Source organism: Anguilla anguilla, chromosome 3 (genome assembly GCF_013347855.1).
Source record: "Anguilla anguilla isolate fAngAng1 chromosome 3, fAngAng1.pri, whole genome shotgun sequence".
Classification (NCBI taxonomy): Eukaryota; Metazoa; Chordata; class Actinopteri; order Anguilliformes; family Anguillidae; genus Anguilla; species Anguilla anguilla.
The window spans coordinates 8268855-8292547 of NC_049203.1; the positions used below are offsets into that span (position 1 = coordinate 8268855).

A 23693-nucleotide genomic window follows, 5' to 3' on the forward strand; every position below is an offset into this window, starting at 1 on the left:
TGACAATAGTATGCCCTTGGTTTGATTATACTACATTACACATAGTGACCTACTGTTAGGGTAACCGATAAAGAGTTGATTTTTATTGTCTTTTAGTCCTGACAAGGGACTGTAGGTCAGTAAGACCCAGAGGTGATGTAACCATTAGATAGAGATTACACTTGCACTGGTGTTTAAATCAATTAAAACAAAAAGATGCTGCTTTTAAGAGTTTTAGTACTGACATGATATACCGGATCAATTGTAGTCTGCTTAGCTGGAGTTTAAACCTCTATACCACAGAGCTACAACAGGAACAGCTACCCAAGGCAAAAAAATAAGGATTAGCTGATCCAGTTGTAATGCAGTTCTGTGGTCTAGGGGTTTTAAACCTGTGTTTTAAACACCAGCTAAGCATACTGCAATTCAACCAACATGTCTTGAAACGGTAGTCTATAAGCTAGGCCAGGGCTGCCCAACCTTTTTCCTGGAGATCTACTGTCTGGTAGGTTTTCACTCCAACCCTAACAAAGCACACCTCGTTCAGCAGCTAGAGATCTCATGTAGCTGTGTTGAAAATTAGGGTTGAAATGAAATGGAAACCAACAGAAGAGCAGATCTCCAGTGACATGGCTGTGCAACCCTGACCGAGTCAATGAGTTCAGGATTTTCTTTTTGCCCATGACAGAATCAGATGTTAAGCTTGATCCTTTCCTTTGTGAATCACTTCCCCACAAATTTAATGTTTTGCATAGTAACTTTTTATTATTACTATTTTTCTTAATTTTATTATGAGAAGCCTGAACAATAAAAAAATTAAATTTAAATTAATTTAAAAAAATTTTTTTTAAAAACTTTGTGACAATCTCTCTGTTAATAAGACGGAATAACCATAGATATAGCATACATCACTTTTGACTGACATGAATCTTCCGGTGGCAAGAACATACAAGTATTGAATGGCATACGTGCCGTCTAATGGCACGGATTGAGGACAATTACAAATTCAGGAACGACACCAGATTAATTGTTTCTTCACGTAATTACATTTTGCCTTAGATGCAACTGCTGAATATTATTTTTTATTTGGTTGAAAGTGTTGCGGCGCACCGGCAGTATCCGCTGATGCTCTTAAACTAAATTTTCAGCTAACGTCCTGCAGGTGGCGGTAAGAGAACAATGAACACTTCCTGCTGAGTTGTGCCTAAGCATATCAACCAGCCCCAGACTCGGCATTCGACCCAGGCTTACACGGGCTCGTTATTACAGCGGTATGTGAAAGCAAACAGATCTCGGAACCGTGCAAATCCTAGATCGGTTGTCTTAAATAAATAAATAAATAAATAAATAAATAAATAAATAAATAAATAAATAAATAAATCTAGATGACTCACAGAGAATGAGAGCCTATTTGGATTTTTATTTATTTTTACTTTTAAGTCAGCACAATGTTATTTTTTACTGTCAGAGGTGTACAGGGCAGCATTTCACAGTTTTCATTTGTTCACTAAAATGATCTTTTTTTTTGTAAACTGAAAATATGTCAAAAATGTTTGTAAAAAGTGCATCCAAAACATAGGCGGTAATAGGTGTTATCTCCAAGTAAAATACGAAAAGGTACTTATGACAAGCTTTTATAAATGTAACATGCAATCGCCATGATGAATTTGATAAATTAACAATTGCTACGTGATACTTTCATCGTGCACATAAGTTCCGCTATAAAAACACATTTCTAAGAGAGTGGGCATTACGTGCAACTGGGGAATCTGGTAAAACGGACGGGTCCTGCTAAGCTCCGCCCCCTTGCTGTTTCTGCTCCGATGTGCAGGAGAGAGAGAGGAGAGGAGCCGAGCAGAGAGAGGAGCAATCGTCTGGAAATCGTTTCACTCACACACGCATCTCTCCGCCGCGCAAGGTGAATCGTTGAACGAGAAAAGCTGAGGCAGCTCCCCAGTTGTTGCGAGAGAGGGAGAGGACCGTTTCCAAATCAGGCATCCGACGGACAGAACATTGCGAATTTATTTCAGTTTCGCATGCAGTGGGAAATCTCAGCAGGGAAGACTCAGTGGGAATGATGGCACATAAGCTTAGTGTCAGTCACTAAATTTTCTAGCAAGGGAATGCAGTGACACCGGTTCAGAGGTGCGCTACCTTTTAGGGTTCCCTTCCACTAAAGAAGACGGACAACACTGACGCTTGGTCTCGCAAAATTCGACTTATCACTCGTTCATCACCGAGAGAAACCATCTAGCAGAATCCACCGGACCATTACTGGGATTCTTGGAATTGGACGGAATTGCAGTCCCTGATAGTTTCTGTGGATTTTTTTTTTGTCCGCCAGGGATATTGCGTTTTTCGTACATTCTGGATTCTTTACCGTTGGGTTTTGAGTGCTGAAGTGGCTGCCTCCGGGAGCGGAGAGGGGACTCGGCTCCCAGCTCAAGAGAAGCGCACGGTGCCGGTAGACCGAGGAGTTATCGCCCGCAAAGGTACAAACTTAATAGACTTGACGAGGGAAAAGAATATGTAAATATATATATATATATATATATATATATATATATATAGTTTAAGTTTAATCAGTTAATATAGTCTTCCTTCGCAGGGACTTTTTTTTTACTGCAACATGGGCTATTCATCCTAGAGTTTTAAATTAAATGTGATGGCAAGTGAAAACTGTACATAAATCTATTTTTTTTTTTTATTTAACCAAAGAAACAAATTCTGAAATGCGTCAGAAAATAACAGCCCCAACTGCCGTTTAATTAGTCGTCTGTGCTTCGTTCCCGCATTCGTAATAAGGTGCGTTTTTGCTACTAAAATACGCAACTGTTTTCCTACACAATATTATTAATGTACCTGTGGAGTGGAAGTGGAGATGCAGATGATGATGATGACTAGTGCAAGAGATCACTCGCGTTGTTCTTATTCTCTTTACAATAGAGCTCGTTTAGCAGGTGTAGAAAATTCTGGCCCGCTCTGATCCGCGGATGAAGGGAACACTTGTGTGCCTCCGTGGCGCTTGCAGTTTGTATTCACCGCATGATGTGCGTTCTGATTAGTACAGATGTAAGATGTTTTCCCCTACACTACGAGTATCGATCTCTCTATGAAAGGCTGGGCTCTCTCGTGCACGTAACAAATCCACATTCGCAGTCAGGCTATTTCACCGCCGAGATAAAAATTGCAGTTTTGCTTCCTAACATCTATCCATCACACGGGAGTCCCCGGCCGCGCGACGGTTTACGGAAGTCTTGGAAAATGAAATTCGCATTAAATCTTCTTCCTCATAGCTTGAAACTGGAGGTGGTTCCAGTCCTGTGCTCATTCCTTCCCATGAGTCATAGAATTCCGAAGATTTCCTCACGAGCATCTAAGGTTATCTATAAAATAACAGCTAAAAGCGGCTTGAAATTCCTTATAATATTGAGCGAAGTCGAAGCAAGGCGCACTGCAAAAACCAAAGAAAACAGCGCGCCAAACCGTAGCAAAAATAGGCACAATTTGGGATGAAGTAGCCTGTTTTCTTTAGCTATGGGAGGAAGGGAAAAGGTAGCATTCCATTCAGAGCTATACACCCGCTTTGTGATTTTATTTTATTGCACACTCGTTTAGCTTACCGTTCTGTTCGCATACCACACCTGTAGCTTCTTCAAGTCTCTTCCAAACCACCCCTGCGGATCTGACATCCCTGTTCTCACACTCCTTATCGTGTTGCCGAGGACTAGATAAGAAGAATAATTTGAAATATTATAACTGCCTCGTATCACCCTCGGCAGCCAGTTCTCTGTAACCAGCAGCAAGTTCAAGTTGTGTCATAAACCGGAGAATCCGGTCTTTCTGGCTTCTCCAGACCTGGCTACCACACACTGTGCACGGTGACTCAAACCTGTTGTTCAGGTTTGAGCTACAGAGCGATGAATACCGCAGCGCGGTGCATCCTCGAAACGTTTGCCGTTCGCTTAAGGGACTTGTAGAGTATGTGGTAGAGCTTCAGCTGGTAACCGGATATATCTCCTGTACAGAATGCATAGACTCATCACAGGCCAGAGTGCGTGTAGTGTACGGAGTGTTGTTCCTTTGCGCACAGCCATCGTTCTACTACAGTAAGCTATATGTACTGTGGAGAAGGCAGCTCACTACCTTACTACCATTACTTGAGTTTTTGCGGAACAAATAATCACGATTCTACACCGTGGACTTCATACGTTAGCTGAAATCTCATTGCGTTTGCTATCTGTTTTCTAAATCCCTGATAGATATTAAACTGTTTACTTTTCACCATACATATTTCCATACATTGGCCACGACGGGGTTGTGTGATTTTAATATCTACTGATTTTTCGTGGCATGTACACAACCGTTTCAAACATAGGGGAAAATAAAAAACAGGTATGCACAAGAGAAGACTCTGTGTATGGAGATGGTAATTTAATTCACTTTTAGAAAAGCATCAGTATGAAACATTAGGTTGAACAATATTGATTTTAGCGGGTTCTAATGCAGGTTATCTCCCATTAAGTAGCGGTGATTAGACAGATCGCTGTCTATCATAATCTGGTTTAGAGAAGAATAGGCTAACTTGTGCGGTGCCGCGGGCGCTGGCACCTCGAGCCACGTTCTAAACAGCGCATTCCCCCAGAGCTGGGTAAATGCCAATCCGCCTCGAGTGCCCCACTAGTTCATTTACATGCCGGGTTCGCGCAATTAAAAACAGATCGATGTGAGTTGACGGAACAATTAATTTGAAGCTTTGTTTTATAAGCCTGTATTGTGAACCGAATAAAAAAATTCAGCCCGCGAATGCGCAGAATAAAAGCCACGACTCTGGAAACGGACAGTAGGCTAATGGTTAAGTACTGTGCGTTCGGGTTGCCTGACCCATCATTCTCTGTGAGCGTTTAAATTGCCCTGCATTTACTATTAATGGCGTATTGATTAAAGTTGCACCCGAAACTTTGATTCACTGTCATATAACATACTGTTTATTATCATAAGTCGACGTTATTTTGTTTTGGTTCATGAGGCTAGCCCTGTAACTGTGTGAATGTTACATATTTGACTAAACACCAGAACGAACTACAGCATTGAATTAAATGTATTCAAGCCCATGCTAGATGCGTTATACAACGATCCTCACAGAATACTTGATACTTGATTACCAACTGTTCATATCGTCACAAGTGTGTTTGTTAACACTTCTACGGCACCAGGCTTAACCTACACAAACTTTGACCTAAACGGTGCTGGCCCAAAAACGTCCGGGTGAAAAACTGTGAATGCGCGGGGGTCAAAAACGCGGATTAGTGCGTTTCGAAAAAAAAAAAAAGTTATTTGGGACAACTTCAATAATTTCAGTAAGTGCCTGCAATTTACACTCCCGAATAAACGCAGCACATACGACCCCACATGACGTAAATGTTTTCACATTATTTAAAAGAGATGTGAAAACAGTGTCTTACTCTGTCCATCGAGTTAAAATAACCTTGTGGGAAAATGCTTAACTAAAATGATTTAAAACAGTGGCGTATTGGCTACCATCAAAACCAGTACTATGCATGTAGTTAAGAAAATATAAAATATATCCCTCAGTAGGCTTACCGGAGACTACACAGATGACAGGCCAAATTTACACAACTGTAGGCTATTTTAAATCCTACGAATGCATGCAAATTTGTCTCATCTGCTGTTCAGCAAACATGTCAAATTCAAATTGAACTGTTCGGTGGCTGAAGATAATATCGATGTTATTCACACATTTGTCTTTGATGTTGATTTCATGCCATTTTTTATAGTATTACGGACGGTACAATCCTCTCGGATCAAATACATGTGAAATGTCACGCCATGGTCAGCTTTTTATCATTTAAATGCGAATTAGGTGCACACGGATTGATGAATAACACGCATTGTATGTGTTTTGTAAACACTCGTGTGTAATTATGATGATACCACAACTCTTCTGAAACCTTCGTTTAAAAAAAAGGAATTGCTTTTTGATGAGTTTTCTACCGTTCGCCCCATACCCTTGGAAATGAGTGTGGAGAATGCGTTTGCTTCTTGCAGACCGCAACTGATTCGGTTTCGTGGTCACTCATTTCAAAAATGCGCGTGAACGCGTCAACGGTGATTGTGCACACTTGGCAATTAGCTAGGTGCACGCAACCGTTTTGTGGCAGCTGCGATTTGCATGCTAAATCTGGACAGCTACACACCACGAGAATTAAAGTGTGGGTAGTAGCAGTAACCCGTTTTACCATATGCTTTCTGAAGTTATTTCGTCTCCTATAGTGCTCATCATGGCACTTATAAATAGAATAATGTTACATCTGTCCAGGAACAGCAATCCCAGACTGTTTATGCAGTTCTTTGTGATTGCAAACTACACCTGGTGAGTAGAACTGCCAAATCGAGCTTCCAAGGGGTGTGGGCCAAGGCCCAGAATGTATATTGTACTGTACACCATTGTGTTATCCAGATAGATAGCTGAATTACTGAGATGTTTACGACTTCCTGTATCTATGTGTCAAGCAGATATACATGCAAAGTCCAGCTTGGTGATTAGATGAGTACAGTTGGAACATAATGCATTTTTATTTACACCGTAATCTATATTGCAGGTCTTTACATTTGTTTAACCCCTTCAGGCCTGAATTTTTCCCAACCATATTTTTTCTTACTCGTATTACATGTAGAAATGAGGCTCAAACAAAGCACATTTTAAAAAGTCAACTATTTACTTATTTCATGTCCATTGCAATGGACATCAGGTCCAAACAGTTGTAAAATATTTTTTATTGATATTAGCAGTTTTCTTTTAATTCTAATGCCTATCAAGTATACATGCACAATCACACACCTTAGCTCTAGGTTGAAACATATGAAACTTTGAACTGGGAAGTCGTGTCTGTTGTGGTGGTTGTACTGAGCTTATTGTAGATAAAGGCTCAAATGTGTTGGAAAATATTGTTTTTTCCCCCCCATTTGCTGTGTTTCATGTTCGTGAGGGAAGCGTATGTGCAGTTAGTTATGGTGGATTTCGGTGCTACAGGGTAACCAAAGAACATTCAGCCCGGTTAGAGGGTCTTCGTGTTTCGAACAGTGCAGTGCTAATATGTGGGGTTTAAGCTATTTTAACGCAGTCTGTGGGGTTTAAGTGTGTAACATACTTGTGCGTTGCTCAGTGCTTCAGTGTATGGTGTCTTCGTGTGATGTCTTACTGTGTCATGTATTTATACTGTACTATGTATATTTGTGTCAGTGAGTGGACTTTACAAGAAGCGTCGGTGTATATCGTCTCAGTTTGCAGCATCAGTACATGTCTGCTCAGCATGTAGGGACAGTGTGGCTGCGTAGCGTAGCGTTAGCCAGCGTATGCCATATCTACAGTGTGGTTGCGTAGTGTTAGCCAGCGCATGCCATATCTACAGCGTGGCTGCATAGCATAGGTCAAAGCATGCCATATCTACAGTGTGGCTGCCTAGCGTTAGCCAGCTCATGCCATATCTACAGTGTGGTTGCGTAGTGTTAGCGTTACCCAGCGCATGCCATATCTACAGCATGGCAGTGTAGCGCAGCGTTAGCGGCTGCATGGGCGCACAGAGCAGCAGGATCCATGTCAAAGGCCTGCTGAGCAGCGCTGCAACACTTGCTGCGTCCGAATAGAGGCTAATCTGGCCACACAATGGATGAAAGGCTCGATTAAAGCAATCCTCCTTGTTTCGGGGTTGATGAGGGCAGGGACCACCCACGCTGGGACAGCGCTGTCCCCGAATTTGTCCTCTTGACAGGCGGCGGCCCCAGGTCCCACCCCCCCCCCCCCCCCCCCCCCCCCCGATTGGTGCAGAATGGCACAATTGTGCTTGCCTCTTACCGCTTCCGCCCGGCCGCTGCGTAGCCACCCCCCCCAGGGCTGCGCTTACCGCTATGGGTGATCACTTTATGGATGGGGGGGGGGAGGACGGGGAGGACGGGAAACACACTCGCTCCACCCTCCCTGGTTGATGTGCTGTAGGACATATTCAGGAGGGACGGTCCGTTCTCTTTAGTTTAAAAGCACTCACGTTCTAATGTGTAGTTTAGCAGCCTTTCGTTGATACATTTCTCGTCCTTGCCTCCCCCCCCCCCCCCCCCCCCCCAATAATTATATCCTTTTACAATATGTAGAACATACTCAATATGAAGAAATGTTTTCCAAAAAAAAAAAAGCTATTAAGCTGTGGAGCACTCAGAAGCAGGTTGGGAGGAGAAGCGCACTTCAGGCAGGAAGAAGGCCGTCTCTGGTGCTGCCGTTAATGGCGGTTGGGGTTAGCGTGCTACGGAGTGGCGGCCGCTGGAGGTGGAGGGCTCTAATGTGTCGTCCATAATTTGGGCTCAACCTCCACCCCGCCCGTGCCATCTCGTGAGCAGGGGCCCACCCTGTAGGCCTGTTTCTGCAGAAGAGGGCGTGACCATAAATATTAGCATGCTGTTTTTCCTCCTCCGTTCTCAGCCTATTTGGCTAGCGTGAATAGGCTCTGCATTGCATGAATCCAAAACCCTGTCGCATAATTTTTTTCCCCCCTGGTTGGGAGTTCAACATTAAGTGCTCGAAACGCTCAAAATCTTCATCTTTTTTGCGCTCTAGTGGGTAAATCTCGTTACTGCTGTTCACTGTGGAGGGAGCTGTTTATTTAGCAAGGCACATAGCTGCTTTCAGGGTTGCTGTCTCCAGTTGCAGGTGTCATCATAAGAATTTTTATTATTAATTGATTTAAAATGTATTATTCTTTTTTTTTTTTTTACTGTTAACAGGCAATAGGAATTATAGGATTTCTGTTGCAGTATTGTTTCGATAGGGTTCTGTAGGTCAATGTCGGCAAACCTTTCTCTTACCTCTCCGTTTCCATGGTGAATCCCTAAGAACCTTCTTCGCTGCTGACGCCTGTCTCACCGTTCGGCGCTGAGCTGCTTTGAACCCCTTCATCCCGTGACAGAGAGTCTCCGTCGCACCCCATTCATCTTTACCTCCCAAAGTTGCTGACGACACGTTTATGTCCCTTTTTTTTTTGCCGAGCGCTTTCCGTTGTCTCGGGCCTGCCGCACTCCGAGCCGTCGACTGGGACGCCAGCTCTTTATGTGCGCGGGAGAAACGGGCTTTTCTCTCTCTGGCAGCTCCCATATGCCGGGGACGGCCGCGACGGGGGTAGTGCCGAACCGCCCCACCGTTTTTTGTAGACAATGCCGGGAGATCAGGTTGAGCATGATGAATGCCCTGTCATAGCGGGGTTTTTTTTGGGGGGGGGGGGGGGGGGGACTTAAACGCACTGATTATTCAGCTCATGTCAGCCGGTTGGGTGCTGAATCTCAGGTAGCCCGTGGAACCTGTCGACGCCGACTCCGAGGCGGCATGGCGGTCGCGCTGAGAGGAGCACGGGGAAGGAAGCGTGTACGGAAGAGAGGGGAAGGAAGCGTGTACGGAAGAGGGGGGAAGGAAGCGTGTATGGAAGAGAGGGGAAGGAAGCGTGTATGGAAGAGGGGGGAAGGAAGCGTGTATGGAAGAGAGGGGAAGGAAGCGTGTATGGAAGAGAGGGGAAGGAAGCGTGTATGGAAGAGAGGGGAAGGAAGCGTGTATGGAAGAGAGGGGAAGGAAGCGTGTATGGAAGAGAGGGGAAGGAAGCGTGTATGGAAGAGAGGGGAAGGAAGCGTGTATGGAAGAGGGGGGAAGGAAGCGTGTATGGAAGAGAGGGGAAGGAAGCGTGTATGGAAGAGAGGGGAAGGAAGCGTGTATGGAAGAGGGGGGAAGGAAGCGTGTATGGAAGAGAGGGGAAGGAAGCGTGTATGGAAGAGGGGGGAAGGAAGCGTGTATGGAAGAGGGGGATTTAACGTTTTCTCTGGTTTTGCTGATGCTGGTGAGGCGTGGGATAAGAACGCAGGGTTGCTGGGTGTGGGTTTGAGTATGCCGGCTGGGATGGAAATCTGTAAATTTGTAGCCCAGCTTCCTGGTTTTTGCGCGCGCGCAAGTTTTCTACAACAAGCTAATTTTCTCTGTCTTCGTTTAGAATCGTAGGTTGGCCAGCCATCCAGTAAGGCTGACCACCTAACCAGCCGGTCAGCCTAGTTGGTAACCATTTGCAATTGCGTGGAGGAAACTGGGTCCTGTAATAACGTCATAAAGCATCTTTGATTTTTCAGCGGTGATCTTACTCTCCTGTTTTAAGAGGGAGTGTTTTTTAAAATTTATCATTCGTTCACGTGGCGATCGTTCTACATCTGCCGGTGCAGTTCGGAGGGTGTGTATGTGTGTGTGTATGTGTGTGCATGTGTGTGTGTGTGTGTGTGTGTGTGTGTTTCTGTTAGCTGCTCCTGCAGCGGAGCAGTGAACGCAGCCCTAGCTGCTGCAGCTGAGCACGCTAACGGTGGCAGATTGCCCATTGTCGGCGCTCCATTGTGATTGTAATGTGGCGGCGGCCCCGCGTCCGTGCGCATGTCTTTACCCCCCCCCCAACCCCCCCCGCCCCGGCTCCGCCAGGCCCATTCGGGGCGGGTGAATTGGCGAGATGCCGGGTGCGATATGCGCGGACGCGGCGGTATGGGCTGGTATTCCGTGCCTGCTGTGTCCGGTAAACGGCGGGCCTTTTGAAACGGCCGCCGCCCCGAACGCGGCGTGGAATGTCGTCGTTTCCATCACAATGCGGGGAAATTCGCCGGGGCTCTTGAGATGGGCGCTGCTGTTGTGCTAATGCTTCAGCCTTAGAAGACCACCCCCTTCTCTCTCTCTCTCTCTCCCTCTCTCTCTCTCTGTGCTTGTACTGTGTCAGGAAGAGTAAAGGTCTGGTACAGTTATTTTTGTTCATATGGCTGGTGGGCCCATTCTGTTGTTCCACGATATCCCCCCCACTGACCCCCAGATCTGTCTATCTGCCTCCCGCTGCATCTGGAGTGTGGGAACGTGGTAACCGAGGGGAAAAACAAGGGGCTTCCGAGCGGGAAGCCCCGCGGTTTGGGAAATGTTCCAGGAGCCGGGGAGAAGGAGCGCTCTTTCCCGGGGCACAGCCGAGAACGCCGCGGCCACCCCGGCCCCGCCCCCCGGCCCCTCCTCCTCTCTGCCGGGGTTCGCTAACCACCGCCGAGAAGCGTCGTGCGGCGCCGCGGTCTCTGGTCACCGCGCCGCGACGGCCGTCAATCTGAGCTGCAGTGCGCCAGACTGCGCCCGCGATAACTCACCCGGCCCGGCTCGGCCCGGGAGCACGGGCCCCCCCCCAACGTTCGGAATGACTCTTCCACCCCCCCTCCTCCTCCTCCTCCCCCCCTCCTCCTCCTCCTCCTCCTCCCCCCCCCCCCCACCCCTCTTTTTTAGTTTTTCCCACCGGTGCTGGGGAATGCGACGCAGCGGGTTCACAGGTCCTTCAGCAGCGCTCTGCAAAATGCCTGAGGCCAGGCGCAGGGCCACCCGGCAGTGGGGGGAGTGGACTGGTCTCGCTGTGAGACATTTGGCGATGTCTTGTGGAGGATGTGAAAGGTTTTTGAAGTGGGGGGGTGAGGGTGGGGAGGGTTGGGGGGGGGGGGGGGGGGGCTCTGCGTGAAGGGATCCATTGATTTTTTTCCCCCCGCGCTATATTACCGCGCGGTTTAATGAGCTGGCCTGTGCGCGGTCGAAGCTGTGTCCACAGATACGGGAGCAGACGCGCTTTAATCTTCAGATGCAGCCTCTCGGCGGGCAAACGATCAGAGAGCGACGTCAGCGCCGCGCTGACCGCTTTGGGTGTGGGGTCCTCGCTCGAGGGTCGGGCTTCCGTGTGTGAATGTTCATGTGTGTGTGTGTGTGTTTACACGTGCGTGTGTTCCTGTGTGTGTGTGTTTGTATGTCTGTGTATGTGTGCATGTTTGTATGTATGTGTGTATGTGTGTGCGTGTGTGATTTGGGCCAGCCCGCTCTTTTGGGCCTGGGTTCAGGCGCAGGTTCAGACGCAGGGTTCAGACGCAGGGTTCAGACGCAGGGTTCAGGCGCAGGGTTCAGGCGCAGGGTTCAGGCGCAGGGTTCAGGCGCAGGGTCCAGACGCAGGGTTCAGGCGCAGGGTCCAGACGCAGGGTTCAGGCGCAGGGTTCAGGCGCAGGGTTCAGGCGCAGGGTCCAGACGCAGGGTTCAGGCGCAGGTTCAGGTTCAGGCGCAGGGTTCAGGCGCAGGGTCCAGACGCAGGGTTCAGGCGCAGGTTCAGGCTCAGGCTGGTTTCAGGCGCAGGGTTCAGACGCAGGGTTCAGGCGCAGGGTCCAGACGCAGGGTTCAGGCGCAGGTTCAGGTTCAGGCGCAGGTTCAGGCGCAGGGTTCAGGCGCAGGGTCTCGGTTTTTCCGCGCGCTAAGCTCGCGCCCCGTCTCATTAGAGCCGCATTAGCGGGAAGCGGCTCCTCGGGTCCAGCAGGGGCGCCGCAATTAGCGCAGCCGGCTACATCAAAGCCCGCTGACCTCTACCTTAATGGATCAAAAAGCAAATCTGGCTTTATTTATTTTATTTCCTCTGTGCTGGTAGGTTATTAATTTAGCCTTGGGTAGGGAAGGGGATAAGGGCTGGAGGTGCCTGTGCTTTCCTTGGCCTGGCATGGCTTTGTCTCGTTCGCTTTGCATCACAGTGTGAGAGCTAGCCGAAACGCCAGAACTCGCCCACTTGAATGTTTTAAAAGCTAAAGTGGCCGGTGGGAGGAGAGGGAAAAAAAAAAAAAAAAAATTTAATCTTGACCTTGTTCCTCATTAAAAGATCTTCCGGGAAACAGGATGGAAAATCTCCCATCGATGGGTTTAAAAAAAAAAAAAAAAAAAAAAAAAAAAGAAAAGAAATTATTCTTTTTTTTTTGTACTGTAACCAGCCTTCATTTGAATCACCTCTTTCTCCTCTCTCCATGTTCCATTTTCTTCCTACTGGTGCTCCCTCTCTTTCTATCTCTCCTCTCTGAAATGGCAATGCCTCCTGATTGTAGCAGAATAATATCAGTCAGGGGTCCTGGGTAGGGGGGGGTCGGGGGTGGTTGGGGGCAGGCGTGGTCATTACAGCCACCCCCCCCACTCCCCCTTTTTTTTGTGCCCCCTGCCACCATCTTGGGGGAAAAAAAATCTCCAAAAACAAGGACAGTAGAGCCAGGATAAATTAACCCCAATGACCCCCTTCTGCTTCTCTTTCAAGTTCCAGCGAGAGATCTACTTGCTCAGGAAATAATTAAAGTCTAAAATAAACTGCGGCTGAAAAAGAGGGGGAGAAAAAGAAGAGAATGGTGTTGCTCTGGGAATACAGATCAAAGCGGGCGCTAAAATAGAGAGCGGTAATTAATAATGAGACTGAACAGGTTAGGAATCAAAAAGGAGCTTCGCTAATTTAAATTGTGTTTATCAGCAGTTTGTAGCGGTGCTGCGGCACGGACAGCCTTGTCAAAAGTAAACTTTTCTCCGCTTTTCACACGTCCGTTTTTTTTAACGTTCGAAGAAATGGGAAATTCTGTCATTTGAAATTTCTGAAATGGAACTGAAACCATTGCGGGTTCTTCCTCTTCATGCGCGGATACTTGTTGTCCGATCCCCACAAACCACTGCATGCCAATTATTTTGTTAGGTTTGGCAGAATGTTTCCTTTCCCAGCACTACAAATGGTTGCATAACATCAGCCTGACTGCTCATTGTCCTCAATTAACCAAGTAATTTTAAGGGAGTACATATTTCAATTTAACAAATCATCTCTCAAAACAAATCTCTTGCTAGTAATTAAAATAACAGATTTCACTGCTGGGTTGCTAAATTGTAAGATAGCTGCTCTTTGTGGCAGCTTTGCCCTGTTTTTGAAGCTTATGAGTGGCAACAAACAACAGGACTCCATTTTGTTTTTCTAGTTTGTTTGTTTTTTTGTCATTGAGGAAAACAAGAAGGTTGGCCAATCACGATTTGAGTAGGAAGCAAAATATATTTTAGGCCAACGTTGTGGTGTGTCTCACTTCCAAGTATTTCAGTTTGGATCTCCACTGGCCAGTAAGGGAATAAATAGGGAGGTCTGGCGAGGTGTTTCACTGGAATACCAGCACAATGCTATCCGTCATTAGCGCCACAGCATTATTCAGCCTGTCAGAAAGCCGTTGCAGTGCGGCCCATTAGCCTGAAGAATATCCGAAATCTTTGCGTTTGAGGCCGCTTTCAAAGACGGTGTTGATGTGAGATAAGCGGCTATTGGCCGGGCTTCCTAAGCTTGTTCCGTGCAATTATACTATAACAGGGTTTCCCTGCAAATAGACGGCTTCCGCATGGCAGTAACACATTAAATTAAAAGCGTTTTTCCACACCCACCCCAATATTGTCAAGTACGTTTATTTTCGATACGTCGTCGCCCTGTTCAACCAGAATGTGAAATTCACAGCTACTTTGAACTGAATTTCTCCAGCATTCTTTACGATTAGGTGTTCCCTGTTAAATAGAGCAGAATAAAATATCGTGGGTATTGTGTCTATCAGTTTATGGTTTTTAGACGAATATAATCTTTGCAGAATGTCTGGTGACTTAATGTTTTTGCCTGCAGTTTTTATTATGGATGCAGATTTGACTTCACGGAAATCTTCCAGTAATTTAATGAGCATCAGGTGTACATGCGTGCGTGCGGAATAAAGGAGGCTGTGCTTTAATTGCGAGGTGCTCCTCCTAATGGTTCTCCAGTGTATCGTAACACACACACACACACACACACGGTAATGCAGGATTCGACCGGTTTCATGAAATGGACGAGAGTCCTCTGCGGAATCATATCTCTGATGAGGATGAGTAAAGGCGTTTGGCATATTCTTTTTCTTTTTTCCTTCCGTGTGTAATCACGAAACGTGAAGAATGGGCTCTTATTTTTTTCTCCCTCTCCGTCGGTTTAGAGCCTTATTTTTAAAAGCTTTCCTGGCAGCCGAGACGGACGGGGAGAAGGGGCGTGCTCACGCGCTGCGTCTCTTTTTGTTTCCGCAGGCTGAAGTGCCAGTCGGTGGTGTGATGGAACTGCTGCTGGGCGCTGTGCTTCTCTGGGCATCGCTGCTGGGGTGCTGTGGCCAGCCTCCAGCCGAAATCCGCTACAAGCTGCCAGAGGAACAGCCCCCCAACTCCCTGGTGGGCAGCCTGGCGGCCGACCAGGGCCTCCCAGACTCCGGCCACCTGTACAAGCTGGAGGTGGGCGCCCCCTACCTGCGGGTGGACGGCAAGACGGGCGACATCTTCACCACCGATTACCCCATCGACAGGGAGACCCTGAAGGACTGTCGGAACCTGTTTGAGGGGGACGCCTGCTTCCTGGAATTCGAGGTGTCCATCACGGACCTGAACCAGAACCAGGGCCCGCGGCTGATCGAGGGGCGCATCGAGGTCCTGGACGTGAACGACAACACCCCGCAGTTCTCCTCGCCCATCCTGACGCTGCCCATCCCGGAGAACACCCACGTGGGCACGCTGTTCAACATCCCGGTGGCCAGCGACAAGGACTCCGGGAGCAACGGCGTGGCCGACTACGCCCTGACGGCGGGGCCGGACGCCGCGGCGCTCTTCAGCCTGCAGGTGGCGGAGGACCAGGGGGAGAAGCTGCCGCAGCTCATCGTCATGGGCAACCTGGACCGCGAGCAGAAGGACTCGTACGACCTCAACATCAAAGTGGTGGACGGGGGGAACCCCCCACGCTACAGCAGTGCCTTGCTCCGGATCACCATCACCGACACCAACGACAACGCCCCCAAGTTCGAGAAGCTCAGCTACGAGGCCGAGCTGTCGGAGAACAGTCCCGTCGGACACTCCGTCCTTCAGGTAAGGCACCCCTAGAGTCATCGGCGCACCGCCATTCACGTAGACACAAACTCGCCGGTTAAAATATTCCCCTTATATTTAGGTGTTTGTTAGTGGATTTCACCACTCCATTCCTGCTGTGCAAACCAGCCGTATGCCGGTTTTAAACATTGTTGAAGTGCGGCTGGGAAAGATTTCCTTAAGCCTAGGAGAGGTTTTCGGGGTGACACTGGCATTAAGGGCTGTGTTAAGATCTGAATTACCGGAGGCAGGTAAAGACTACCCAGGTGAACAGGAAGAGGAGTAGCCTTCCTGTTTTCTCTGCTTTCGCTCAGCTGCCAGGTTCGGGTGTCCCGTGTCAGCTAATGCACTGAGTGCAATTAACAAATGGAAGTTTCCGGAGAACTGCCGAACCGCGGTACCCCTTTCTCTCTCTCTCTCTCTCTCTCCCCCCCCCACCCCTTCCCCACAGGCTCACTTAAGCTCAGCTGGAGCTGCCTGACAGGGCCTGTCCTGAAGGGAGGCCCCCGGTTCTGGGACGCTTTCCAAAAAAACGCCTGGGTTTAGGGTTAAGGAAACGAAAGAAACCGAATCATATTTATACAGCCATCGATTTTTCTTTCTCCCGCCCTCCCTCCTTCTCTTCCTGGTGGCTTAAACGCGGGATTACAAAACGGCAGTGAATTATCGACGATTGCTGAGAATTGCATATTGAATTGAAGTGCAAACGTGGGCACCACAAAGATTAGGCATGGTGCAGAGCTGGATCGCTTCCAGGTGCAATCTGAGGCAAGAGTCCAGGCATAAAATTGTTTTTTAAAGACTTGTTAATCTTCTAGTTTTTCTTTTTTTTTTTTGTTCAATCACAAACTAAGGAATTAAAAAAAAATGTCTCGCACACAGATACACACAAATAATGAGGTCCATTTTAAATTTGCATTTGCAATTTGAATGTTTTTTTAAATTATTTTTTTAGGTGACTGCTGCTTTACAGCAGCATTTGCGTGCATTCAAATTTCAAGAAGTGTGATGACTTGAATTGACAAGAATATTTATGCAGTGAAACAGGAATTGAATTTAGACATTTTGAAGTGGAGCTGAATTGGAATTGAACATGTCTTTGGAATTAGAAGTTAATTGGAATTCATATGGGCTACATTTATTTGGAGTTGGATTACAGAAACCGACCACAGCCCTCCTTATTATGTGTAATGACTGAAAAGCAGAAGTGTTTAAACAATTTTGTTTTCCTTCATAACAGTGCAATGGCACTGCAAACACAATATTCTAGAATATATGATACTGTATTTCACATGAAGTCTTTAAAATGTATAATATGTAAAATGATATTTGGTTTTTACAAAAAAATAATAGTTTTGAACACAGGAGTGCCATTTCAGTGTGCGTGTGTGTGTGTGTGTGTGTGCGCGCGTGTGCGTCATGCGCTGAAGTGTGTGGGCGTCCCATTTTACTGTTTAGTCAGAAGGAGTTTAAATGAGCCTGAAGTGCTGACATATATTTCCTTTTAGGTTATTTTGGTATATTGAGCTGAGGGATTTAAGGGAATTGAATTAAGGGAATTGAGTTGCTCTAGGCAGGAATTGAAGGAATATTGAATTGGAATTGTGTTTTTTAAGTTTATTTGAAATTGAGGGGAATTAAATTGCAGCTAAATTTAGAGAATTTAGCCTACCTGGGAAATAAATGCAATTGTTGGGCTCGGGTTCTGAAACATGCAGATATCAGTACTTGGTGAATTATTTTTCATTGTTATTTTTTTTCCCCCACATGATTAAAAGGAATGTTTGTTTCCGTTAGCCTTGTTAGCCATGTTAGTTTCATTCTCAAAAGCTAAATTACATCCTTATGTTTGATCAAAGAGATGAAATTACAGAAATTAGCAGTGACAGAGCTCAGTCTATGTTTGGTTCTCTGTGTTGATTTCCTCTGTGATTTATTGCTGATTTACACTGAACCATTCACTGAGGCTATAAATCTTGAAAAGGCAGCTCTAGCTTGTTTAAAGTAATTGTCAATCAAACAGTCTATTTAGAGTGAATACATTCATGAATAAAGAGTAGAAAGTTTCCTTTCAATTAGATTGTTTAGCAGGCAGGCTGCCCTGTATCTGTAGTTAGACTTGTCTAGGCTGATGCTAACTTTCCCTGGGGCTTTGGGATTTATTTGGTGGTTGCTCAGACGTTTATTCACTGTCGCCTCTTATTAAACCAGACAGTATGATAAGATTGCCATTACCACCAATGTAATAAGAACGGAACATTGTTAAAATATTTACTTACTTAAGTATTTATTGAATTGCTAGTTTGCTTTTTACCACTAGTCAGCTAATGTTAGCCACGGTTGTCACGCCATCATTCAGAATGTTGAGTTATGGATATTCCACACACATCCCAGTGCTGGTGCTCGTCCGCAGCAACAATAGAATGAACTCACTGGTGTGTTGCACACCAAAGTGCTGAATTGATGGAATTCAGAGAGAGTGGGGACTGAGTTCTGTTTGCGTGCCTGTTTTGTTTGCACGCCCGAGTACCGTATGGATGTAGACGTGACTCTTGCTTCTTGTTTGGCCGCAGGTGAAGGCTAACGACTCTGACATGGGGCCAAACGGGGAGATCGAGTACAATCTACATCAGGCGTCCGAAGCCGTCCAGAGGCTGCTGCGGATCGACCGCTCCAGCGGCATCATCTACGTCAAGGGGCTGGTGGACCGGGAGGAGGTCAGCATGCTCAAGTTCCACGTGGTGGCACGGGACAAGGGCCCAGCCACCAAAACCTCCCGCGTCCCCGTGGTCATCAATGTGAAGGACCAGAACGACAACGCGCCCACTATCGAGATCCGCGGGATCGGGCTGGTGACCCATCAGGACGGCGTGGCCAACATCTCCGAGGACATGCCCATCGGAACACCGGTGGCACTGGTGCAGGTGTCCGACCGCGACGAGGGCGAAAATGCTGTGGTCACCTGCGTGGTGGCAGGGGACGTCCCGTTCCAGCTGCGGCCGGCCAGCGAGTCTCCCAACGACCGCAAGAGGAAGTACTTCCTGCAGACCACCACGCTTCTGGACTACGAAAGGGTCAAAGACTACCGGATCGAGATCGTAGCTGTGGATTCTGGCAACCCGGCTCTCTCCAGCACAAACTCCTTAAAGGTCCAAGTCACGGACGTGAATGACAATTCGCCCATCTTCTCCCCGCTCTTGTTTGAGGTGGATTTCGCAGAGGAGAACCAGCCGGGGGATAAGGTCCTGGATGTCACGGCCACGGACGCGGACAGCGGCACCAACGCCGAACTCACCTACAGCATCATTGTGGATTCGGCAACAAAGGGGCTCTTTGAAATCAACTCCAACACCGGGGAGGTTCGGGTACGGAACCAGTTGGACCGTGAACATCGAGAGCGTTATGAGTTCCACGTTGCAGCGGCCGACAAGGGCGTCCCTAGCCTGCGAGGCACAGCCACGGTGGTTGTTAGGGTGCTGGACCGCAATGACAACGACCCCAAGTTCATGCTGAGTGGCTACAGCTTCTCCGTTTTGGAAAACATGCCCCCGCTAAGCCCTGTTGGCATGGTGACGGTCATTGACGCGGACAAAGGGGAGAACGCTCGGGTCCAACTGTCCGTGGAACCGGACAACGGCAAGTTTGTCATCCAGAACGGCACCGGCACCATCCTGTCCAGCATCTCGTTCGACCGGGAGAAGGAGAGCACCTACACGTTCCGTCTGAAGGCGGTCGACGGAGGAGACCCTCCGAGGTCCTCTTACGTGGGCGTGACCATCAACGTCCTGGACGAGAACGACAACGCTCCCTACGTCACGAGACCCTCCAACTCCTCGTACAAGTACCTGCCTCCTCTCACAAGTCCCGAGACGCGGGTGGAGAGGGTGCAGGCGGAGGACATCGACACCGGACCCAACGCGGTCCTGGACTTCAGCATCACCGGCGGCAACCCCCACGCGCTCTTCCGAATCTCTCCCACCGACGGGGAGATCACGCTAGCGAAGGAGTTCACCCGCAAACACAACGGGCTGCACAGGCTGGTGGTGAGGGTGAGCGACAAAGGCAAACCCCCGAGGCACACCACCGCCCTGGTGCACATCTACGTCAACGAGACCAACGGGAACATCACGCTGGTGGAGTCGCTGGTCGGCCACAGCCTCGACACCCCCCTGGACAGAGACATCGCCGGCGACCCGGACTACAGCCACGCCGCCCACCGCAGCAACATCCTGTACGGCAGCCTGGCTGGCATCGCCGGGGTCATACTGGTCATCATCATCGTGATGGTCATCCGCCACCACCTCCAGAAAGAGGCCAAGAGCGGGTACCAGGCGGGAAAGAAGGAGACCAAGGACCTGTACGCGCCCAAGCAGGGTCCCAAGAGCGGAAAGACCAAGAAGGGCAAGAAGGGCAAAGCCCCAAAGCCGGCCAAGCCCCTGGAGGAGGACGAAGAGGCCAGCCTTCAGAAGAGCCTCAAGTTCAACCTCATCAACGACGGGGTCAACGACAGCCCCAGGATCCACCTGCCGCTGAACTACCCCCCCGGCAGCCCCGACCTGGGCCGGCACTACCGCTCCAACTCCCCGCTGCCCTCCATCCAGCTGCAGCCCCAGTCCCCTTCGGCCTCCAAGAAGCACCAGGCGGTGCAGGACCTACCCGCCACCAACACCTTTGTGGGAACGGGGGACAACAACTCGACCGGCTCGGACCAGTATTCGGATTACAGCTACAAGGCCAACCCCCCAAAATACAGCAACAAACAGGTAGGAGACCACTTCCTAAGCACAGCAGGGCTGGACAGAAACATCACGTGGAGCGACCACTTGTGGTAGGATTTGGACTGTTTGGAAAAAAAAAAAAGCAAAAAAGCCAAAGAGTCATGTAATACCGTTATGCATATACACATGCACTGCAAGCATGCTGTACCCTTAACCGAAACAGGGCAGGTATACAATCTCCTTTTACTGTGATTTTCTCTTTTTTTTTTTTCCTTCATTTGAAGTGGACATTGCACACATACTCATTTGGGTTTACTCCCCATTTGTGTTGGTTTTAAATGAAGGAGCTGATGCAGTATTTCTGTTTTTCTTTCTGTGAACAGACGTATTTTCAGCCATAGAGCAAGCAAAACACGATCGCATTCATCCCCCTGTTCAAAAGCGATTTAGAAAAATGATTCCATTTGTTGATCTGTGGGGTCCTCCTGAATCCGAATTATATAAATTTAGCTTCTACGCCCTTTCTATGTGCTTATTTCTTTAACTTGAATATGTGTGACAAAAGAATTCTTCCAAAGTATCTATTTTCGCGGTTTTACCGTCAAACCGGGCAATGAAAATTACTGTTTGAAAATGGGGCGGAATTCCGTCAAACTAAATTAGCAAACTGCACTTTGATAACATTTTTTTTTTTCACTGGGATCTGAATTATTAAAATGTCTCAGCTCTGCAGAGGCTGAAGAAGGTGAAAGAAATGCAGACTTCGGTTGGGAGGAGGGGTTGCACTGCAGCTTTTTAAACGTCTGAGCGTCCTATCGGGCCTTTGAAAAATGACTTTAATTAGGCAGTTTTCATTTACCGGAGCATTAGTAAACTGTTTGCACCGATTGATAGCGAGTGTTTCCATTCTCTTCACCTGGCCATTGCAAGTGCCTTACTTTATTTAAATAATGTACATAGTTTTGTTAAATGTCGGCCTATAATGAGGCCCTGGTGTTGAAGCGTTGTCTGAAGGTTCTGTTTGATTGCTGTATGTCACAGCTACTCCGGACCGCAGCAGGTTTGGTTCCTTGCATTCCTGTTTGAAGATGCATACCAAAAACCTGATTGTTCACTTAGGCTGACCTTTTCAGGAGCGTGGGAGACAATCAAAGTCAGAGGGACAGCGTATTATGCATCTGTACATTTTATGTTCGCCAGAGAGGTGACTACTTGTTTTGTCCGTGTGAATGAGTAGACGAATGGGGCGGAGCCAGTCTTCCCCCAGTGCGTCGGGTTTGTGTCGCGACTGCCTTGCATGTGAAGCAGAGGACGTGTGTGAGTTTTTTTTTTTTTTAATATCTGTGAAGTCCCAGGGCCTACCCTTGTTCGAGTCGCCTCGCGAAGGTCCTCGCCCACGCCCGGTCTCCTCCAGTCACCTGCTGTTCGAGGGAGCTGCCCCGGGTAAACATTTGCACATTTGTTTAAACTTTCAACAAAAACAAGGGGGGGGGGGAGAGCAATCTGTGGAACCGCGCTTTTTATTTGGCGACAGAAGACCTTGGGTGAGGGGTTGGGGGGTAGCGAACGCCGCAGGCGCTCCTGGTGCAAATCAGTAAAAGGTCATTTTGTCTCCCCCCCGCCTTTGTGCTTCTCTTTTGAGTTCCATATGTGTTCACCGCCCACCTGAGTGGCCTTGCCTGGTTGCAGTATATAAGTATATAAGAGGCGCGAGGAAGTAGGAGTCGAGAGAATTCCTCCCTCGTACGGTTTTCTTTGATGTCCAGCCGAGATCTCTTATGAAACTGGGATGGTTATGATTACTACGTGCAGGTAACTGTAGGTGTTGAGTAGGTTTGGCTTAACGCTGGCTTTTTTTTTTTTTTTTCTTCAAACACGCAGCCTCTGTGTACATGTTAATGTTTGCGTACCATTTGTGTGTTGGACTGTATTTAAAGCTGCAGCTATCCCATCTGACCATATTTTATTTGCTTTTATAATTTTTTTTTTTTTTAATTCATTTTATTTCCAGTTATGTCTTGTAAATTTTGTAAGCTTTCTTTATAACTAAAACGTTTTGTTTTTCATTTCAATAAAAGTCTTGTGGACATTTTCAAATACACTGTGGTTGTGTATTCATGGGGGTACCTGGTCCAGTGTGCCTACTGTCCAGGCCACAGGACGTGGGAGGGTTAATTCCACACGTGGACGGAAATGTTAAAGGTACAGTATTCCATTTCATTTTCATTCGCTACCTATCTATGGCATGCATTTCTCATTCATTCATTTCTTTTGAAATAACAATGATTGGCTTACCCCGCCTCAACGTCTAATTGGGTGTGATTGTTCTTGGAAGAATGCAGCATGGCTATGGTAACGCGCTAACATTTTCACATAAATCATTTCCTTGTCACGTTCCTGCCTTCTGGGAGCTTTTATTTATGTATTTATTTTTTTATTTTTTTATTTTTAACCCTGCCTATATTAACTCCTACATTAACAGTAGCCTCTGTGTAAGGAGAAGTAATTCAAAAGCATGCGTAAATGACTGAGTGTAAAGATTCCTAGGCGTGAAAGCTCATTTACAGTAATTCTGGACTATGCCCCGTGTTATCATAACTTTAACCCAGACGCCTGATTAAGTGGCACTTTAATCGCTCTCTAAAAGCCGGGACTCTTGCAGTGAAGGCTGGTTTTGTCTTTTGCTTCACGCCAATGTCATTGTTTGTTAGGGTTTCGAGGTTTTTTTCTTGTACATGAAAAGAAAACAAAGACACATTCCAATAAGTATTAGCTGGCTGTTTCTGCAAGTCCGGGCAGCGTTCTCCACGGGTAAAGCACGCTGGTCTTGACAATGACACAACAAAGACACCCTCAGTTTCTTTAGGGGCTGTCCCCCGTTCAGCAGGTAAAAAACACTGGTGTGGACAGAGGAACGGGTTTGTTGAAAACAGGGGCGGAGCCAGTATCATATGGAGTCCTATCACAGGGCAGTTGGTAGTTGCTGATTCCAGGGAGATCTACATCCCAAAAGTTGCTGTTAGGCATTGATATTCCTGTGGCGTCTGTGCTTCCGCGCTAGTCGATTCTGCCCTCAGCTTGCGCCGTCACCATGGAAACGGAATGACCAGTGTGTTCTGTGCTGACTCACTGCCTGTGCAGGTGGGGTGTACTGTGTGTGTACGTGTGTGGGTGTGGGTGTGAGTGTGTGTGTGTTTCTGTGTGTGAGTGTGTGT

At 47.5% G+C, this 23693-nt stretch overlaps 1 protein-coding gene across 2 annotated transcripts in view; it reads left to right on the plus strand.

The window, feature by feature from the left end:
• Window positions 1-1803: 1803 nt before the first annotated feature.
• The window catches only part of pcdh1b (protocadherin 1b), a 166367-nt gene continuing 144477 nt past the window's right edge, over window positions 1804-23693 (plus strand). For both annotated transcript variants that reach the window (XM_035409636.1, XM_035409637.1), the window contains exons 1-3: window positions 1804-2471; window positions 14939-15760; window positions 18334-20523. In XM_035409636.1, the coding sequence (XP_035265527.1) occupies window positions 14963-15760; window positions 18334-20523 (2988 nt within the window). In that variant the 5' untranslated portion in view covers window positions 1804-2471; window positions 14939-14962. The remainder of the gene's footprint in view (window positions 2472-14938; window positions 15761-18333; window positions 20524-23693) is intronic.